Here is a 19,065-nt window from a genome sequence, read left to right as displayed (position 1 = left end):
TCTCCAGGGTGGATGTTTAGCAAGTGATGGCTGACGACTGACAAGGACCAGCTGACTAGATACCCTATCAATATAAATCTGAAGGCACATGTTAAACTCTCCACCATTCAGAGTTAACATGCAACCACACAATGGTGTCACTGACTCACCTTCTGCTCCTGGATCTGGGCTTTCACCACTTTGAACTCTGCCGAGGGAGGCTTCTGATTGGCCACCAGCTCCTCCGTGTCTGCCATCCAGCTGAGCAGGGACTCCAGAGCATCCTGGAACCTCCCGCAGTGCAGCAGGGCGGCCTGCAGCTGCGCCGCCCGCTGCGCCACCTGCAAGGGACGGGTCAGCTCGCTCAGCAGGGTGGGCAGCTCCGCAAGCAGGCCCCGGAGCTGAGGCGCTGAAGGCGGGGCCCCAACGCAGAGGGGCCGCGGAGGACAGTCGTCGCAAGGACACTGGTTCCCCGGTGTGACGAGCAATGCGTGAACTGGATTTTCATCCTTACCACTGTGATCAGTCTTTCCTTTCTACTGCGGAGTATCAGGCATAAGGACAGAACTCAGGTTGCAAGAAAGCATTGTAGCAGAAAGACTCAGAATTTTATTTTGCTAAGTAAAGTAACTGTAAGATAGCCAACTAAACTCTGCTCTGTCCCGGCTCTCGGGCCCCTCTGAAAAGTGCTAGGAACTGGTTTTCAAGAAAATGGAGTTTCTATGTTCTACCTGGGTTATTTCCTCAAGGAACAAAGCTGTAGTTGGCATGGTACTTGAGACCTCATGAAACATATTTACATCCAACACTGCATTCCAGTTTTGTTTAGACAACACTACAACAGGAACCGACTTTAAAGAGTGACAGGGTTTAAATCTGTGCAAAACATAGGACCAACACTAACACTACTACTATCCCACTGAGCCGTCACCACCTCTGAAGAGGGGCCGCAGTCCACACACGGAATGAGGACCGCTAGCCCAGGCAGACCCTCTCATCCCTGATGTCACAGTAAAAGATGCCTGCCACTGCGTGCCGACATTAAGATGTCAGGGCACTATTTCTGGTGTACTCGGTGATGGGAGTTTAGGAAGGGGTGGGATCTGCCTCTTGTAGCTACACTGGTGTTTGGAGATCAGAGTCTACAGAGAGGCGTAGCTTCTTTCTCTTTGACAGAGTGAAGCTAGTCCAATGCATGGATGAGTGGATTTCGCAGAGACAGAGATTCCAGACTATCCGGCAACACTGAGCCATCATCTGTTCCACTAGTGACTTTCTGGGGCTAAGAGGCTGCCTGCCCGTAGAGGTGCACACGCTTTCGTGGCAGAACAGCTGTGGTGTCTGTGGCTGTGCCTCCGTCTTGGTGCGACAGTGGCGGGGATGGGCCCTAGTCCTCCCAGTTCACTGCAGTCGTGTGCGGCCCCGCCCTGCCCGCGGGTGGGCCGCGCGGTGTGCAGCCACGTGAAGAGCAGACGACGGTGACTACGCCCATGCTCACGGTGGAGAGCAGTGAGGGAGGAGGGAGGGCATACCTTCTTGTTGAGCGTCTTCCACCGTGCGTTGGCCTCGTCCAGGTCCTGCTCCAGGCCCTGGGTGCTGGTGCTCTTGGCAGCGCTCTGAATGAGACCTTGGCCCAGCCAGTTCACATCCTGCTGCTGCACCTGCAGAGGCTCCACCTCTTCTTTCTGAAACACCTACATTGGAAGAACGGTGACGGTAAGGGTTCTAGTATCAAGTAACGATCCAATGCATAATGAGCATTTACTTAGCTATCATGTAGTCAACACTATCAAATATTGCAGAGGTAAAGGTTTAATGGTCAGCGTCTATTCCTGTGCCATGGCTACCTTCTGAGTAACAGTATCAGTGCAAAGAAGAAAAAAACCAAGACACAAAAATAAATCTGCAGCATATCAAAGCTACTGGGGATACCAGAGAGTGATATGCTAAGTATATCAAATCAGATTACTCATAAAATCAAGAAGACAGAATTATGTGTCTTCTCCTTAGTGCTTCATTATCAAAGCAGGAGAGAACTATTATCTCCAATTAACTCTAGTAAAAGAGTTCTGGAAAATGCTAAGGAGAAAAGCAGTAAGATGGACACAAGATTTGAGAAAACTCTAAGGGCACAGCAGACCAAAGGAAGCTACTCTTAGGGGAGGAACACAAAGGTGCCGGTGCCTCTGTGCCTCTGGTCATATAAAACAATAGTTATCTAAAGAAAACAGGAGAAACGTGCTAAGATAGATTCGAGATTTCAGAAAACACTAAGCAGACATACGCTAGGATGGACCCAAGATGGGCCCTGCTGGGCAAGGACTCCCTTGAAGTGCTCATGAGGGCAGATGCTACGAGCTGGAGACCCAATGTGGCGGTGGAGGTCACCGGCAAGATGAAGTGGGCCTAGATGCCAAGCGCATGGCCTGCCAGAGGTGCCCAAGCACAGGGACAGGAAAAGCCAAGCATGGCCTGCCAGGGGCTCCAAGGGCACGAGCAGGACAGAAAAAGACAAGGGTGTGAGGAAATGGCTGGGGTCCAATGCACGCAGCCCTGGAGTCATTCGGAAGGGGTGCGGGGCCCTCCCCCAGGCCTATCACGCGTCACCTGCCCAGCAGCCCTGGCTCTCCTCCCCGCCTCCTGCCACTGGGCATGCACTCGCCCGTGCTCCCCAGCCAACTCGGGGCCCAACGTGCCGCAGTACACGTCATACTCCATTGCTGTCCACCTCCTTCACCCCAGTTCTAGGCCTTGGGGGCCTAGCACAGTGTCTTGAATGAAACAGGGACCCAATATTTATTTGCTGAATTGATAACGGTGTAGGAAAATTACAGTTGTGTGTTCGGGTGGATGTCATCAGTGTCTTATCAGATAACACTGGGGGGCAGGCACATCAGCTCATTCACAGTCAGTCAGCATAAATGTTTACAATGTGGAGCCTGGAGAACGCATGAGGAATATCTATTATTTTCACTAAGAAAAGGAAATTGCAGGCAAATATTAGGGTAAAATATGGTTGGGCACTCTGAGTCATTATAAACAATCAAGGAATGGTTAAACAGAACATATGGCAACGGAATAAAGGCATATCTATCCCAACAACACTTGAGGGCTAAGGCTGGGGCTCAGTGGTAGAGCACTTGCTTCGCAGGCACCAGGCCCTGGGGTCCCCGAGGCCACAAGGCCACCCGCACCACAAAATAGCATCCAGAAGAAAATCACAAGCACAGTACGAAAACACAGCTTTGCAAGATGAGGCGGCTGCAGGAGACACACTTTGCAGACCCTGGCCTGCTGCCTCGGACACAGGACACTCCTGTGTTGCTACAAATTGGTGATCATTTCCTCTACAAGTCCCTTGGTAGCCAAAAGTCCAAGCTGATTTTTTTTTCCACAGAAAATCCATTATAAACAATTTCCATACTGGCTAGCTGTTCTCTATACAAAAATACTAAATGTTGGGGCTGGGGATATAGCCTAGTGGCAAGAGTGCCTGCCTCGGATACACGAGGCCCTAGGTTCGATTCCCCAGCACCACATATACAGAAAACGGCCAGAAGTGGCGCTGTGGCTCAAATGGCAGAGTGCTAGCCTTGAGCGGGAAGAAGCCAGGGACAGTGCTCAGGCCCTGAGTCCAAGGCCCAGGACTGGCCAAAAAAAAAAAAAAAATACTAAATGTTTTAAACATCAATTATACATAATCTAAGCAATTATAGGACTCCTGCCTCCCAAAGGAAGAATTGAAAAGGTTTTCATAAATTTGCGAGGTTTTAAATTCCTGATAAGAAGTTGCAACAAGATGAAGACAAAATTTCAATACAAGACTCTTTTTTTTTCTATGTTACTTTCAAGGTTTCTACTTCTAGGAAGTAGCTATGGCCACTTACCAAGAGTGAAAGATCCGGCAATACTGCTACTGGCTTTGGTTATGGTTACTCACCAAGAGTGAGGGGCCTAAACAATGCTATATTCTTATTTTCAGGAACTTGTATAGTACATTACACTTTGGGGAAACGTTTTTAGGGCAAAAATAGTCTAATGTTCTAGTAAATTGTCTTCTTAGCTTCCGTTCTCAGCTTTAATTTTACGGCTGTAGAGCAGAGCACGTATAGGTGAGTTTGTAATAATTTTCTAAAGTGGTATAAACTATACAAAAATTATTGTCTACAAATACACAAATCCATTACAGGGAAAATACAGCTAAGCTTTTAAATTCGCAGTCCATTTGCTATGTATTCAAGAACCAGGAGACTAGGGCAGTTTTATTTTATTTTTTTCTGATCCTACCTAAATTCCTTATCTCTTGGTGGTAACATAATACCTGGGAGGAGAAACTTTCCCCAATAAACCTACAGGAAGACACACACCCAAAACACATACACAGAAAAACTCAAATTTTTTTCTAAGGCAAACTTTACCAGAAGAGTCTAATAACAGTACCAAAATAACTGAACTTTAATCTGAGAGGGAAGAAAAAAATTACAGGCTTGATAAACAGTCTCCACTTATTCCCAAGCTGCTTTCTTAGCTCTCAGAAAGCCCCGGACTGTAATTCCTACACAAAACAGCACGCCGACAAGCCCACTCCCCAGGCAGGGCTCCGGAGACCTGTCTACCATGTCCAAAAGGTCCTTAGCCATCTGTAGACCACAACAATCTCACACTGTTTGTACCTCATGACTAAGCCTGGGGAAGGTCAACAAACCCAAGAGAACTGCCCTTAAATGGCAGTGTTAAACCACAACTCCTGCAAAAGCCCGGCATTGCCCTAAATTCACTGAGGAGACTTTCTGAACAGAGGGGAGCAGCCACTCGCTGCACAACCCACAGCAGGCCCCTAGGCAGGTCTGTTCTCTTCAAGGGTCCTAATTCATGCATTAAACCGATAGCCAGCACCTTGCAGGGTGTTAGTCAACCCTCCCTTCCACTTAAACCAAGGACTTGATCATCGCTCCACACACTGCTGAGCACTCAGCCACAGAACCGGAGGCTCCTGGCACCCATGGTTTCAGGTTTCTGTGAATTCCCTGGATGGGCTGGAAACCACTGCAGACAACGTCTGACATTCCTGCCTGGGCCTCTGCTTTTCTGGGCCCTACCTTCTTTCTCACTGGCTTGAGTTTCTGGGAGCGCTTTGTGTGGGTCACCGCCACCTCCCCTTTCCCAGTAGCGGCCTGGCCGGGTTCCTCTGAATCACACTGTGTCAACCGTGTCACAGTCTCCAGCAAACTTGTGCTCCCACAATCCCCCAGGGCTGTGGGAGGGAGAGGTAAATCCTGAGGGGGGTCCTTCAGGAGCCCCCCACTTTGTGCTGCAGTTTGGGGTTCTCCAGGGTTAGCAATGTGCCCCTTTCCCCCATCTCTTGGCATCATGAATGGATGACGCTCAGGGCTCCCTTTCTCATCATCCTGCAGGTGACGGTTTTCCCTCTGGCCATTCGCACGCTTGGTTTCGCACAGTGAGGATACATCCTGCAAAGTCACTTTGAAATCATCATCCAGGCAAGCATTACCAAATGGAAGCAGTGGGATTTTCTGTTCACTGATGGAATTAGCAGAAACACATGATCTATACTGCTCTGCTTCATGCATATCATCAGTGGAGCTCAAGCTTCTCAGTCTCGATTGGTCTTCCATTATGGGGTCCTGTCCGTCCTCCCTCTCGGCTAGGGGGCCACGCAAACCGGAGTCCTCATCCTCAGAAGTGAGGGAGTTCGTTCCCCACCTGTACCTGCTGCCAGCCTTGAAAACAGCCTCTGAGCCATCTGTGGGTTCCGCTCCCGTGCCATCACCTTTGTGTGCATAGTCCATAAAGTTGGCTGGGACAAACATCCTCCATGACCGCCTATGTTCCTTCTTTTCTGCATGAGACTTAGCTTTGGGTAATCCTGAGGTCCGAATGACATCACTATTTAGTTTGAGTGCATCGAAGATCATCTTTTCATCAAGTTTGTTAGCTTCGCGACCTCTCAGCTCAAAGGCACTGGGTGCAGGCAGGCCACCATTGGAACATAAAGAACTGGCATCCAGAGTTCGGTGACCATAGGGCAGAGTACGCTCGCCCAAGTGTCTAGAGCACAGGCTGCCCTTGGAGCCCGAGTCTATCTGCTCATTGAGTCGCACGGTGTCGTAGATGGACCGCTGGGGCACATAACAGTCCTCAATGTTCAGGTCCTCCTCCTCTTCCCCCTTCCCCACGCAGGGGGGGTTCTGACGTAGACAGTCAGGCCGGCTCAGTGGCTTTCCCATCCTGGAGCTAGTCAAAACAAACACCGGAGCTGGCACAGAATGGAAGCCAGAGGGTAAAGCCTCTTTCAGGGAAGTCCACCCATGAGCAGCACTGGGCAGCACCTCCAGCATGGAGACACCAGATCCAGGAAGAGGCAACAGGAGGGGCAGAATCACCCACAGCGACCTACCGAGACAGCTGGCCTTTTACCCAGTGGACTGTCAACAGACTCAAAGCGTACGTAAAGTGCACCCAGGACAGGGAGCAACAATCGCTTCCCTCCATCTCTCCCAACCCCCAAGTTCCCTTCCACACAGTGCAAACACAGAAAAACAGTCACACACTTAGCAGTGATTCACACATAACACTCCACAGACCGTCTTTCCTTTTTGAGTCTCATTTTGCATCTGAAGTTTCTAGACTAAAATTTCCAAATGAGCAACCTTTTTTTTAAACAGGCTGAATGTTAATTTCAGCAGAGATTTGGTTAACTGTAATCCACTTCAAGATACCTTGCACAACTCCCATTCCTTTATAAACAGACCATGTTTCAGAAACTTAAAAGACAACGTGCTGTCCAGATTAAGGCACAGAATCAATCTTCAGAGAAAAGTAAGTCAAGTCTAATGTTGTAAAAATAAAAAGTTAAGCTCTTCTTTTTTCTGAGTGAGGTGAGAAGTGGAAGCTGCATAAATAATCTTGATTCAAAAGGCAGTTTTTCTTCCGGTTTGAAGCTTCTATGAGGTTATCCAGAACTACCCCAAGTGGGGAAAAATCAGACAGCAGGAGTAAAATCTAGCAGCCCTTTAAGGTAAACAGTCAGAAAGCATGTGACACCAAGAGCTTCTCTTTAAAGGAAAAAGTCCCCAAAGACTCAACTGAGATCCTTCCTTAAGGCTGACTCCACCTGAGCCACTGCAGAGCCGATGGGGTCCTGGGGTCCCGGGGTCCCTGCCGCTTCCTCTAAGGCACTGGTGGAGCTCACAGTCAGCTCCTGTCCGCCAGGGACAGCTCTGCTCCCAAAGCAAGGGAGTGCCGGCTCCGTGTGGCCGGGCTGGAGGTGGCCCTGCCGGAGCCGCCCAGCGCTGCAGAGCCTGGCGCGGCCCTGCCCCCTGCTCAGGGCGCAGGCTCCCGGCCATCCAGACGCGCTCTGTCCACAGGCGGCATCTGCCAGGTCCCGGCCCTCCAGGGCTCCAGACTCGGCTCTCACCTCGGTGCTGCACCCTCCCCCGCCCAACTTCCAGTCCAGTCATCAGCAGCCTCCCTCCCGGCCTCCCCGCCCCTCCAGGCCCCAGGCTGGATGCAACAGCTCAGGGTGACGTCAGCACCAGACTGCCTGGCCTGGCAACGCCAAGGAGGGGCTGCCAAACCCCCAGGGATGGAGGGCTTGGAGGGGCCTGGCCTGTGCCAGGAGCCCAAGAAGGCAGCATTGGGCTCCCCTCCTGCCAGCCTCACTAAAGGGGAGGGGAGGGGAGGCTCAGGTGCTCCTCCTCGCCTCAGCTATCAGCCAAGCCAAGGGCCTTTCAAGTCTCCCTTCCCTACGCCTAGGCTCAAATACCTGTGGCCCAGGAAGTTGTTGCTAGGGACCTGGCCCTGAGCCTTGTGGGGGCGGAGGAGTGCCTGGGGGAGGTGGAGAGGGGGAGGGAGAGGCAGGCCTGGTAGAGGTGGGGGTGGTGAGCCTAGTAGAGGTGGAGGTGGACATGGGTCTAGTGGACATAAAGGTAGGCCTGGGTGGAGAGGGAGGGGGTGGGGGAGGCAGAGGTGGGCCTGGGGGAGGGGGAGGCAGAGGGGGACGTGGAGGTGGGTCTAGTGGACACAGAGGTAGGCCTGAGTGGAGGGGAAGGGGGAGGCAGAGGCGGGCCTGGGGGAGGGGGAGGGGACTGGGACGTGGAGGTGGGTCTAGTGGACACAGAGGTAGGTCTGGGTGGAGGGGGAGGGGGAGGCGGGCCTGGGGGAGGTTGTACTTGCAGAGGTGTGACCTGTGACTGAGGATATCCACCCTCCTCTCTATCAGCTGGGAATTGCTGGGCTTTTTATCAAATCACAACTACGGGTGGGTTTTTAATCCATGTGCAAACACCCTTAAGTACTGTTTCACAGCAAGTTCAGTAAGCCAAACTTTAGCATCTGTAGCAGAAATCGCTGGTTTTATTTCATGCATTCTTTTATGAAAGAAATGTTGCCAGAGTAGCAGGTGGTAGCCGACTCCGGCATGGTGTCTTGTTTCAGTCACATAAAATGTCATTTGAAATTATAACTCTTTTGTACAACTACAATAAGAAATCATTTGAGGATCAAACAAAGTGGAACCTGAGTAAAGAAGGCAGTTCTGGTCCCCCCTGATAATTTTTCAGAGGTGTAGGGGAGCTCTTGTACCTTTAGTGAGAAACTCCATTCCCAAGTAATCATTATAAATGACAAAATAAAGTGAGAAAAATGCCTGTTCGTGTTCAGGCCTCTGCATGGGTAATGTTCTACTCAACACTATTATGTGCGACTGAGTATGTGGCCACCCCTATGCAGAAAAGGGATTTGCCTGTGGTCATCAATAAGAAAAACTAGACACAAAAATATCCTCACCAGCTGGGGGCAGTGGCTTACACTGCAATCCTATCTACTTGGGAGGCTGAGATCTGAGGATGAAGGATTGAAGCCAGCCCAAGCCAACAAATCCAAGAGACTCTTTATCTCCAATTAATCACCAAAGAGCCGGAAATGGAGCTGTGGCTCAAGTGGTAGAGTCCTAGCCTTGAGCAAAAAAAGGTAAGGGACAGAGCCCAGGCCCAGAGTTCACCAATGACCCAATGCTGTAATACTGAAGACAACACTGTTGCAGTACAGATGAGAGAAAGGAAGGAAATGTGAACAAGTCTCCCATGAGTGAACTCTGGGAGTTAGAGGAAACCAAGGCTCTTATCCCAGCACCACACTTGATTTAGAAGCCTGAAAAGCCACATAAACATGGCAGTATGAATCCATTTCTGTGAAGTCTGTATGAACGCCTGCCTCTAAATACTGCAGGTGCCTGACAGCAGTATTCACAGGAAGAACAACCCTCACATGGTGTAACTTACACCCTAACTCGGTGGCACAGTGTTATTCTAGTGTCAAGAAAAGGTATGAAGAACAACACGGGATCTACACTGGTGTAGGTGGTATATCTTAAAAATTTTCACGGATGACTCATTCATAAATTCAACCAAGCTCAATCACTATTTACATATGAACACATAAGATGATACTAAGCGAAATGAACTCCAAGTTATGGAAACAAGTGGTTTATCATTGTTGTTGTTATTTTCTTTTTTTTTGGCCAGTCCTGGGCCTTGGACTCAGGGCCTGAGCACTGTGCCTGGCTTCTTCCCGCTCAAGGCTAGCACTCTGCCACTTGAGCCACAGCGCCGCTTCTGGCCGTTTTCTGTATATGTGGTGCTGGGGAATCGAACCTAGGGCCTCGTGTATCCGAGGCAGGCACTCTTGCCACTAGGCTATATCCCCAGCCCCTGTTGTTGTTATTTTCAACATACCATGTGAAATTATGCCTTTTTCTTTGGTCTTTCTTCCCCATGGTTTCACCCCTGATATCACTGAAACTGATTTTGGTACCCTGGATATTGTATATACATGTACTGGAACTAGGGAAGGGGAATATCAAATGGAGAGACAAAAGATAAAAGGCAAACCAATGCAACAGCAATACTTACAAATCTAAGTGCTGTAAATCAACTATACAACTCATGGGGGGGGGTTGGGGAAGGTAGGGGGGAAATGAGGGAGGAGGTAACAAGTTGGATAAGAAATGTACTCACTGCCTTACATTTGAAACTGTAACCCCTCTGCACATCACTTTGACAATAAGTACATTTTTAAAAAAGAAGTGCTGGCTGTCAGAACACTGAGCCCTGGGGAAAGGGTATACACAGAGATGCACGCAGCCTCCGCCTGCCTCGTACAACTCTGCAAGTCCGGAGCACAGATAAAGAGCGCTGCATAGGTTGCATGTAGGAAGAGTGGAAAACACGCTCTGACTGACTGTGGTTAAGTACATTCTTTTTCTGAGTTCTTCATTTACAAGTCAGTTTGCTTACTATACCCTGACTCAAATGAAAAATCTTTGCCATTAATACATTGGAGGTAATGGGAATGATTCACATCTAGATTTCATATAAGAACATGCACAGATGAGGGAGGAGGTAACAAACAGTATAAGAAATGTACCCAAGGCCTAACGTATGAAAAACTGTAACCTCTCTGTACATGACTTTGACAATAAATAAGAAAAAAAAAAGAACATACACAGAGAACAAGCAGAGCCACTTTCTCTTCCTCTCACACTATTATAAATGTTACAGTCTGTAATGTCAATAGTATCAAGATATATCAAACTGTTACATTATTAATCCTGATATTTATATTACTTGCTCTTTCAAGAGAGAAATACATAATGAAGAGTTGAGTGATGGTTCTTCTAGAAGAGTTTGGCACTCCTTTTCAGATATAAAGGAATCACAATGCTATTTTTAAAGTGTTTTTACTTGCTTATGTCTGGATATGATCCAGCCAAATTATCCATAAACATGGATGACTCTGAAGAGTTTATCAATTGAATTATAAGGAATAGTACCATTGGCTATTTAATATTTAAAGTCAAGTTAAATCCTTTAAAGGAAATTTCCTGAAAATAATCTTGCCACCAAGTGCAACAATCCACTTAAACATGGGTTTTCAGAGCTAATAGATCAGACCTTAAGGAGTTCAATGCAATTAGGTGGAACATTCATAAAAATTAATGCTATATACCCATGAAAACTGACAAAGGTTTCTCCTGGACCCCATAGCTCTTGACAACTGGATTAGAAACTCAATGAGATATGTGTACCATGTGCTGCAAATATGAAAATCGGCAAGAATCACAATTTATGTTCTTATTTCTAAAACAGATAAGACATTAAGTAATGGAAACTGGAAGCACCCAACATTTTCCAAGCTAAGAAACGTCATTATATAAATGGCCAAGGAGTTTTCAATAGATTGAATGCTGAATAGATTAGTTTGGGAGAAATGATCACATTTTTCTTCACAAATAAGACTCTCTCTTTCTCCCCCCCCACCTTCCCTCCCCTCCCCGCAGTGGTGATGATGCTAGTGGTGCCTTTCAGTTTGCCACATGCTCTCCACGTAATGGTGAAAAGACTCCTTGGTCCCCTGGCTTTCCCTTCTTTCAGTTCTCATTGCACCCCTTCTCAACAGGACCAGGTGGGGTGCCCGCCAGGAGCAGCTCCCACAGTGGCCGCCTTTTTTTTAGCACTCCCGGGGTGGGAAATGAAGGCCAGACTTTTCCCAGCACCAATGCACAGAAAACCTGGAGGAGCTGAGAGCATGTTAGGTGTAACTAGTAAGAGGACTGCTTGATGACTGTTACGGAAACCCTCAAGTTTTGCCACAAGTCTACAGAAAAGGCCAATGTTTCTATCTATAGAAGAGTCACTTGTAAGCTTTTGTCTTTGAGGTAGCAATTGCTACTGGGCTATTAATTATCTAACATGGAATTCTCAAATGATATATGAAATCTTAATGTCTGTATATCAGAAAGAAGAGTATTGAGAGTTTTGTAAGTCATGTTGGACTTGAATGCACTATCCTACTGCCTCAATTTCCTGAGTGCTAGGATAATAGATGTACACCACTGAGGTTCTGTTAGAATCACAGGTTTTAAAAATGCCTTCAAACATCTGGGCTTCAATGGCATTTTATAAATAGCCAATCCTAATAAGAAATTATTTTGAGGTTCTATTTCAAACTTCACTCATGTGCTTAAAAGACAAACACCGTGAGCAATGTGCCAGATACAACGACACACAATCTGGAATGTGACTGACAGTCACATTCCCTGGGAGACAAACTTGGTAAAGTGTGTGCGCACACGCGCCTGCTGGGAACCAGACCTGAGGTGTTACACATGATGAATACACACCCTTCCACTGAGCTCTATCTTCAACTTAATTTATAGTTTTGCACATCCTGTTTTTAGGTGGACTTAGTTTATTCTCTGTGTGCTAACAGTGCTCTACAATTGCACGTTCCTTCCCGGAGGTTTATCCACGCCAGCACTTGGCTCTCAGGGACCTGTGAACAGGGATGTGTCTACCTGCGCTCCTTTGAGAAGCGACTTCTGCTCTCCTGTCATGCACGAGGCCGCCATGCTAACCTGAGGTCCCGGCCACTGACTACCCTAGAGGCTATCAAGTGACAGAGGAGCCTACATCATCCAATCAGAATAGTTTATCCCTCATCCTCTGAGGCAGGCGCCCAATAGCTTGTTGTAGGAAACCAGGATAACACAGAGTGACACACCGCCTTCCAAAGTATGAAATTTTGCAAGAAAAAAGTTTGCAGAAGACTTCAGACAGCGAAAGAACCAGCAAAGACAACAATTGACTATTAAAGAAATCTCTGGAAATCAAATATATAGAGGTCAGAGTATAGCTCTGGTCAGGATTCCCCCCTCCCTGCCCCCCGTGTCAGCCTCACACTCGCCAGCAGTGGCTCAAGCACGCTGGACCTCCTGGCCGCATCCTGAGTCTCCACAGAAGATGCTCCGCCACCACCCCTGCCCTGACCGCACAGAAGTGCCCGTGTGCCGGGGCACTGCCCCGCACACTCACACGGCAAACACCGCCTGGAAAGCCTTCTACCGTGCCGCCTGCACTCTCTCTGCCACACCGCCTGGCACTCTCTGTGACACGCTGCCTGGCACTCTCTCTGACACGCTGCTTGGCACTCTGACACGCTGCCTGGTACTCTCTGACACGCCGCCTGGCACTCTCTCTGACACGCCACCTGGTACTCTCTGACACGCCGCCTGGCACTCTCTGACACGCCGCCTGGCGCTCTCTGCCACGCCGCCTGGCACTCTCTGACACGCTGCCTGGCACTCTGTCTGACACGCTGCTGGCACTCTGACATGCCGCCTGGCACTCTCTCTGACACGCCGCCTGGCGCTCTCTGCCACGCCGCCTGGCACTCTCTGACACGCCGCCTGGCACTCTCTGACACGCCGCCTGGCACTCTCTCTGACACACCGCCTGGCACTCTGACACGCTGCCTGGCACTGACACGCCGCCTGGCACTCTCTGTGACACGCTGTGTGGCACTCTGACACACTGCCTGGCACTCTCTCTGCCATGCCGCCTGGCGCTCTCTGACACGCTGCCTGGCACTCTGCCACGCCGCCTGGCACTCTGTGACACGCCGCCTGGCACTCTCTGCCACGCCGCCTGGCACTCTCTGACACACCGCCTGGCACTCTCTCTGACACGCTGCCTGGCACTCTCTCTGCCACGCCGCCTGGCACTCTGCCACGCCGCCTGGCACTCTGTGACACGCCGCCTGGCACTCTCTGCCACGCCGCCTGGCACTCTCTGCCACGCCGCCTGGCACTCTCTCTGACACGCCGCCTGGCACTCTGACACACCGCCTGGCACTCTCTGACACGCCGCCTGGCACTCTCTGACACGCCGCCTGGCACTCTGACACACCGCCTGGCACTCTCTGACACGCCGCCTGGCACTCTCTGACACGCCGCCTGGCACTCTAACACGCCGCCTGGCACTCTCTCTGACACGCCGCCTGGCACTCTAACACGCCGCCTGGCACTCTCTCTGACACGCCGCCTGGCACTCTCTGACACGCCGCCTGGCGCTCTCTGACACGCCGCCTGGCACTCTCTCTGACACGCCGCCTGGCACTCTCTGACACGCCGCCTGGCGCTCTCTGACACGCCGCCTGGCACTCTGACACGCCGCCTGGCACTCTCTCTGACACACCGCCTGGTGCTCTCTGCTACGCCGCCTGGCACTCTCTCTGCCACGCCGCCTGGCACTCTGTGACACGCTGCGTGGCACTCTCTGACACGCCGCCTGGCACTCTCTGACACGCCGCCTGGCGCTCTCTGACACGCCGCCTGGCACTCTCTCTGACACGCCGCCTGGCACTCTCTGACACGCCGCCTGGCACTCTCTGACACGCCGCCTGGCACTCTGACACGCCGCCTGGCACTCTCTCTACTACTTCTAAGACATTGGCCACCACCTTTCCATACCAGCTAGAAACTTTTGTAATGAAATCAGTCAGTGAAGATGAAGCATTCCCGACCTTGAATGTCTCAAGCTGCTGATTGATGGCCTCCGTTTCCGTGCCCACGGGACCCTGGGACTCCTCGTGCGCCTCGGCCTTCTGGAGTCCATCGGAGAAGTCTCCCAGCTTGCTGTAGAACTCGCCGAGGCGCTCGCTGGTGGCTGCCACCTCCTCAGCGCGGGCTTGGGCGCGGTCTAGCAGCTTGTGGCACTGCTTGCTCAAGGCCTCCAAGTCCCTTTTGATTCCCACCAGGTCAGGAGTGGTTTCCTCCGAGGCCAGCATCATCTTGCAGGTTTTATTGGCATTGTCGTTGCTCGCCATGAGGGCTTCTAGTTTCTTCAGAAAGGCTTGGATGGCCTCCCTTTGATTCTGCAGTGTGTTCCTATCTCTCCCCACGGGGGCCATACCATCCAGCTCATCATCGCACTCTGCAAACTGGGAGAACATCTCTCGGATGGAATTCTGAAAGTGCCCAATGCCCTGAAGTTTGGTCTCTAGGAAGGAACACCTGTCTGCCACCTGCTGGCTCAGTGTGCTGTGCTCCTGAACCAACGTCTCCACCTGCAGTAAAACCTCCACGGTCCCCTTCGCATCCGCAGCCCCCGCCACAAGGTCTTGCACGAGCCTTTTGGCCGCATCCACCTGCTGCCCTGTGCTCTGCAGAGATCTCTGCTGAGCCTGCAGCACGCTCAGGTGTTTGCTGCTGTGAGCCTGCGGGCCCAGTGAGTCATGGACACTCAGCTGTTCCTTCGCACACTGCAGCTGCCTCTCAGCGTCTCTGGAAACTTCCTGTAGCTCTTTCCACTTCTGGGCCATGTTCTCCAGGGAGGATTTCTTGCTGTGAAGCTGCTCTGTGACCAGGTGGACCTTCTGCACCACCGAGGTGCTCTCGTTGGTAACAACCTCCTTGTCCACCTCGCACACACTGAGCAGACATGCAGCTGTGCTGCTCAGGAGCTCCACCATGCCAAAGTGCTGGTCCATTTCCTTCTGAAGAGACTTGAGCTTGGCAAGAGAGCGCTCCGTCTCAGCAGGATCCAGACAGAACGTCACCTGGTCCAGGCTGTGCTGGCACGTCTCGATCCAGGGCTGGAGGGTCTCCACGTGCGCTCTGTACTTGAGTGCTTTCTCCAAAGCATCCTGTAACTTGGTCTCTCTGTCCTTCGTCTGCTGCTTGAATCCGTCCCAGGTGGTTTTAATGGTGTTGAGCTGCAGCTGCAAGGCTGCCTTCTCGGCCCCTTGTGTTTTCAGTAGCAGATTCTCGCCTTCTGCCATGGTTTTCTCATAAACAGTCGACTGGGCAGTCAAGGTTTGGCCAAAGTCTTTCTGATCTTTAATTAAGGACTCCAGGACATCAAATTTGGCTGATATTGGATGAGCCCTGGCTTGCTCTTCTTTCTTGGTATCCAACCAAGCCTGGAAATCTCTGGACATTTGTTGAAATTGATGAGAGCTTGCACAGGCTGATCGAAGGTGCTGGACATGATTCTCTGAAAGGGAGCAAAGTATAGATATGTTTGCTTTACATTAAAGTGGAAATTTAATCTGTGAAAAGACAATTTTTAAAAATCTCCAAATGCAGTCTGCCTCAGAATTTGGACAGGGTAGTCTAAAAGTCAGGGCTTCTAGCACTGACTACGTGACCTCAAAGCAAATAAGTTACGGGCAGAGGAGAGAAGCAAGGAGAGGCAAGTACAACAGTAAAGAATGACTCAGGCAGGAAGCAGAAGGAAGACAAGAGAGGAAAACAAAGAAATCGAGTCAAGGTGCATCAAGGAATGGGGCACAGTCACACACAGGGCCGGTTCCAGTGTCTCTCTGGTCCAGAGGGGGAGAGAGAGCTGTGGTGGTCTAGGCTCTGCTGAGGAACCACCCATCTCCTATCAACTATGACTTTTGGCTTCTATAACTCTGGCGGTATGGAGGAGGTTTGATTATGTACCTGGATCTTGCAGCTCTGAGGAAGTTAAGCCAGGTACCACCCCAACAGTTTCTATGTGCTACCCTAAATTGCTTCTGGATCAGTAACTGGTCTGAAATAATTGCTGTAGTCAATAATAATTTTAAAATCCAGTCAGTTGGGCTGGGAATATGGCCTAGTGGTAAAGTGCTTGCCTAGCATGCATGAAGCCCTGGGCTCGATTCTCAGCACCGCATATACAGAAAAGGCCAGAAGTGGCGCTGTGGCTCAAGTGGCAGAGTGCTAGCCTTGAGCAAAAAGGAGCCAGGGACAGTGCTCAGGCCCTGAGTCCAAGCCCCAGGACTGGCCAAAAAAAATCCAATCAATTATAAAATATAAACTGGGTATATACTAGGTATAAAGCCTAGAAACTAGTGTTTATTTTTCAGACAGAAAAAGCATAGCCTGCCTGCCTGCACCTCTTGCCTTGCACCACCTGACTCGCTGGGCTCTCAGCCTCCGGTACCCAACAGCACTTCAGCCGTAGCTCGGCTGCACAGGCGAGCGGGAGGCGGGGCTTGGGGTGACGCTGGCACGGGTGGGGCCCCTCTGGAGTGCCAGAACTACAGCAGCACTGGCAGGAGGGCCTGAGTTCAAGGACAGCCTAGGCTACACAGTGATTGCTAAGCCAGCCTGCGACACTAAGCAAGACCCGATCTCGATCTCAGAGCCTTGCCCCCACCTGGAGAGAAAAAGCCACATTTCACCACAAGATTTTTCTTTGATAAAATCAAATAGGTAAGAAAATGTACCAAGTCTCCTTAAGAACTACTCACCTATTTTTTTCTGATGAAATAAGAAAAACGTGAACTTAAAATCAACTTGGAAGCTGTGTGCTAGTGGCTCACGCCTGTAATCCTAGCTACTCAAGAGGCTGAGATCTGAGGATCACATTTCAAAGCCAGCCCAGGCAGGAAAGTTAACCAGAAGTGAAACTAAGCGTCGTACAGTGCTAGCTTTGAGCAAAAAAGCTCAGGGACAGCACCCAGGCCCCAAGTTCAAGTCCCGCAACTCACACACAAAAAAATCAATTTGGAAGACATCAAATTTCAAGTGTATAAATTCATCAGGTGAATTGTGTCAGAAGCCCTATGTCTGTCCTGGGCCTTCACGTGCCGGGCTCATCACGGACCTGTTGCATACCCCGGCAGCCCTCATCTTCCGCCTGGCTGCCCTTGGGGCTCGGGACGGCCGCTCTGTCCCCCGAGCAGCCCCCTCCTCCACCTGGGTGCCCCTGGGGTCTGGAACAGTCAGGGACCATGGTGTGTGCCATCCTGACCCATGGAAGTGTAAAGAGCGGACAGACAAACCTGCTTTGTGCTCAACGTCGTGGAATGACTTTACGACACCCTCCAGCTGCCTGGTGAGCTCGGCCTTCAAGTACTCCTCCCTCACCAGGGCTGCCAAGTCCTCGCTGACCTCCCGCGCTGCTTTTATCTGCTGCTTCTCCTGCTCTATGTCCTGCTGCAGCTCTTGGGCCGCTTCCAGCTGCTGGTTCACAGCACCTGGGCCGGCGCTCAAGGCGAGGCCGAGCCGGTTGTCCAGCTCGGCCAGCTTGTCAGAAAGCCCTCGCAGCAGGCTCTGATACTGGGTGCTTTTCACAATGGCTTGGTCAATCCGGTCGCATCTGTCACTCAACTGTCCCGTCAGGCCATCCCACTTCTGGGTCACGGCTGCCAGCTGCTCCCTCACGATGTCGTGTGAGGAGAGGTCCTCTCCGGGTCGGCTCAGGATGCCCTGCCCCGCGGCCACCAGCTGCTCGTACTGGGGCCTCCGTGTGCCAAATTCTTGCAGCAGGATCTAAAGGGACAAAGGCAAACACAAACAAACTACTGTATAATTTTACAAAACATGACTTTCAGCATCTAAGAGACTTAGGGGTTTCCATGTTTTTATTTTTTAGTTAATACTTTCCTAGCTTTAATTTTGAGGGCAGCCTAGGTAAACGAATTCAAAATGCTTTAAGGTGGCGTCCTGTCTAAAATAGTCACACCCTGCGATGGAAAGGAAAGCGAGTGCTCTGGTAGACACGGATGCTGCTGCTGGAAAAGTTCATACATACTAACAGCACATGGGCCTTTCCCTACTCGCAGGATTCATGGGATGCTCTGTAGCGTCCTGCATTAAAGAAACTCACAGTGATAACAGCGTTAGAATAGGTTGCACTCATGTTGTACTCATTTCCAAGGTTTTTTGAAAGACTAAACTTTTCTAAGTTTTGCTTGGAAAGCATGTTGCTCAGAATGTACCAATTTAACATGACTCGCCAAAGAATTGAGCCAAGATCTCTTTCTTTTACTATATTTTATCTTTTTTTAATGTTTTCGTCTACCTTGTATTTATCTACCCATCCCTAGATTATTACTCTCATGAGTCAAACATTTCTCCCCCATACTTATTTTTCTATCTTTGTTTTCATTCTCTTTATGTTATGAACAGACATGAGCTTGTACATGTAACTGTAAATTCCTGGGCCTGACTGCATTTTCATCAGCTACAGAGCCTCCTTCCTTGCTCTGAGACCACCACTCACACCTAGTAACATCTAAAACCACAGCGGAGCTTCTGCTGTTGCACTGTGCCCTGGGCTTCGATTGTAAGGGGTCTCCCTGTGGAATTATCTGCCCTGTAATTAAGACTCCTGTGCAGTCCACTGTACCTCATCCTCTTCCTACTCTGGCTCCTCTGCATTTTGCTGCACAAGTTTTACACATTTCGCTATCTACTATCACCATCAAAATGAATAAAACCTCAAAGGGGTA

General features: G+C 50.2%; 1 protein-coding gene across 23 annotated transcripts in view; it reads right to left on the bottom strand.

Moving 5' to 3' along the window:
- Dst (dystonin) overlaps positions 1-19,065 on the bottom strand; it is a 290,647-nt gene that overhangs the window by 61,844 nt on the left and 209,738 nt on the right. For all 23 annotated transcript variants that reach the window (XM_048347587.1, XM_048347588.1, XM_048347569.1 and 20 more), the window contains 4 exons: positions 17,614-18,103; positions 14,362-15,833; positions 1,512-1,673; positions 150-320 (listed from right to left, as the gene is read on the bottom strand). In XM_048347587.1, coding sequence (XP_048203544.1) covers positions 150-320; positions 1,512-1,673; positions 14,362-15,833; positions 17,614-18,103 — 2,295 coding nt within the window. The remainder of the gene's footprint in view (positions 1-149; positions 321-1,511; positions 1,674-14,361; positions 15,834-17,613; positions 18,104-19,065) is intronic.

The sequence above is a fragment of the Perognathus longimembris genome, chromosome 6, assembly GCF_023159225.1.
Source record: "Perognathus longimembris pacificus isolate PPM17 chromosome 6, ASM2315922v1, whole genome shotgun sequence".
NCBI classification, from domain to species: Eukaryota; Metazoa; Chordata; class Mammalia; order Rodentia; family Heteromyidae; genus Perognathus; species Perognathus longimembris.
Note: the sequence above shows the minus strand (reverse complement) of the source record. Positions and strands in the feature narration are given on the sequence as shown.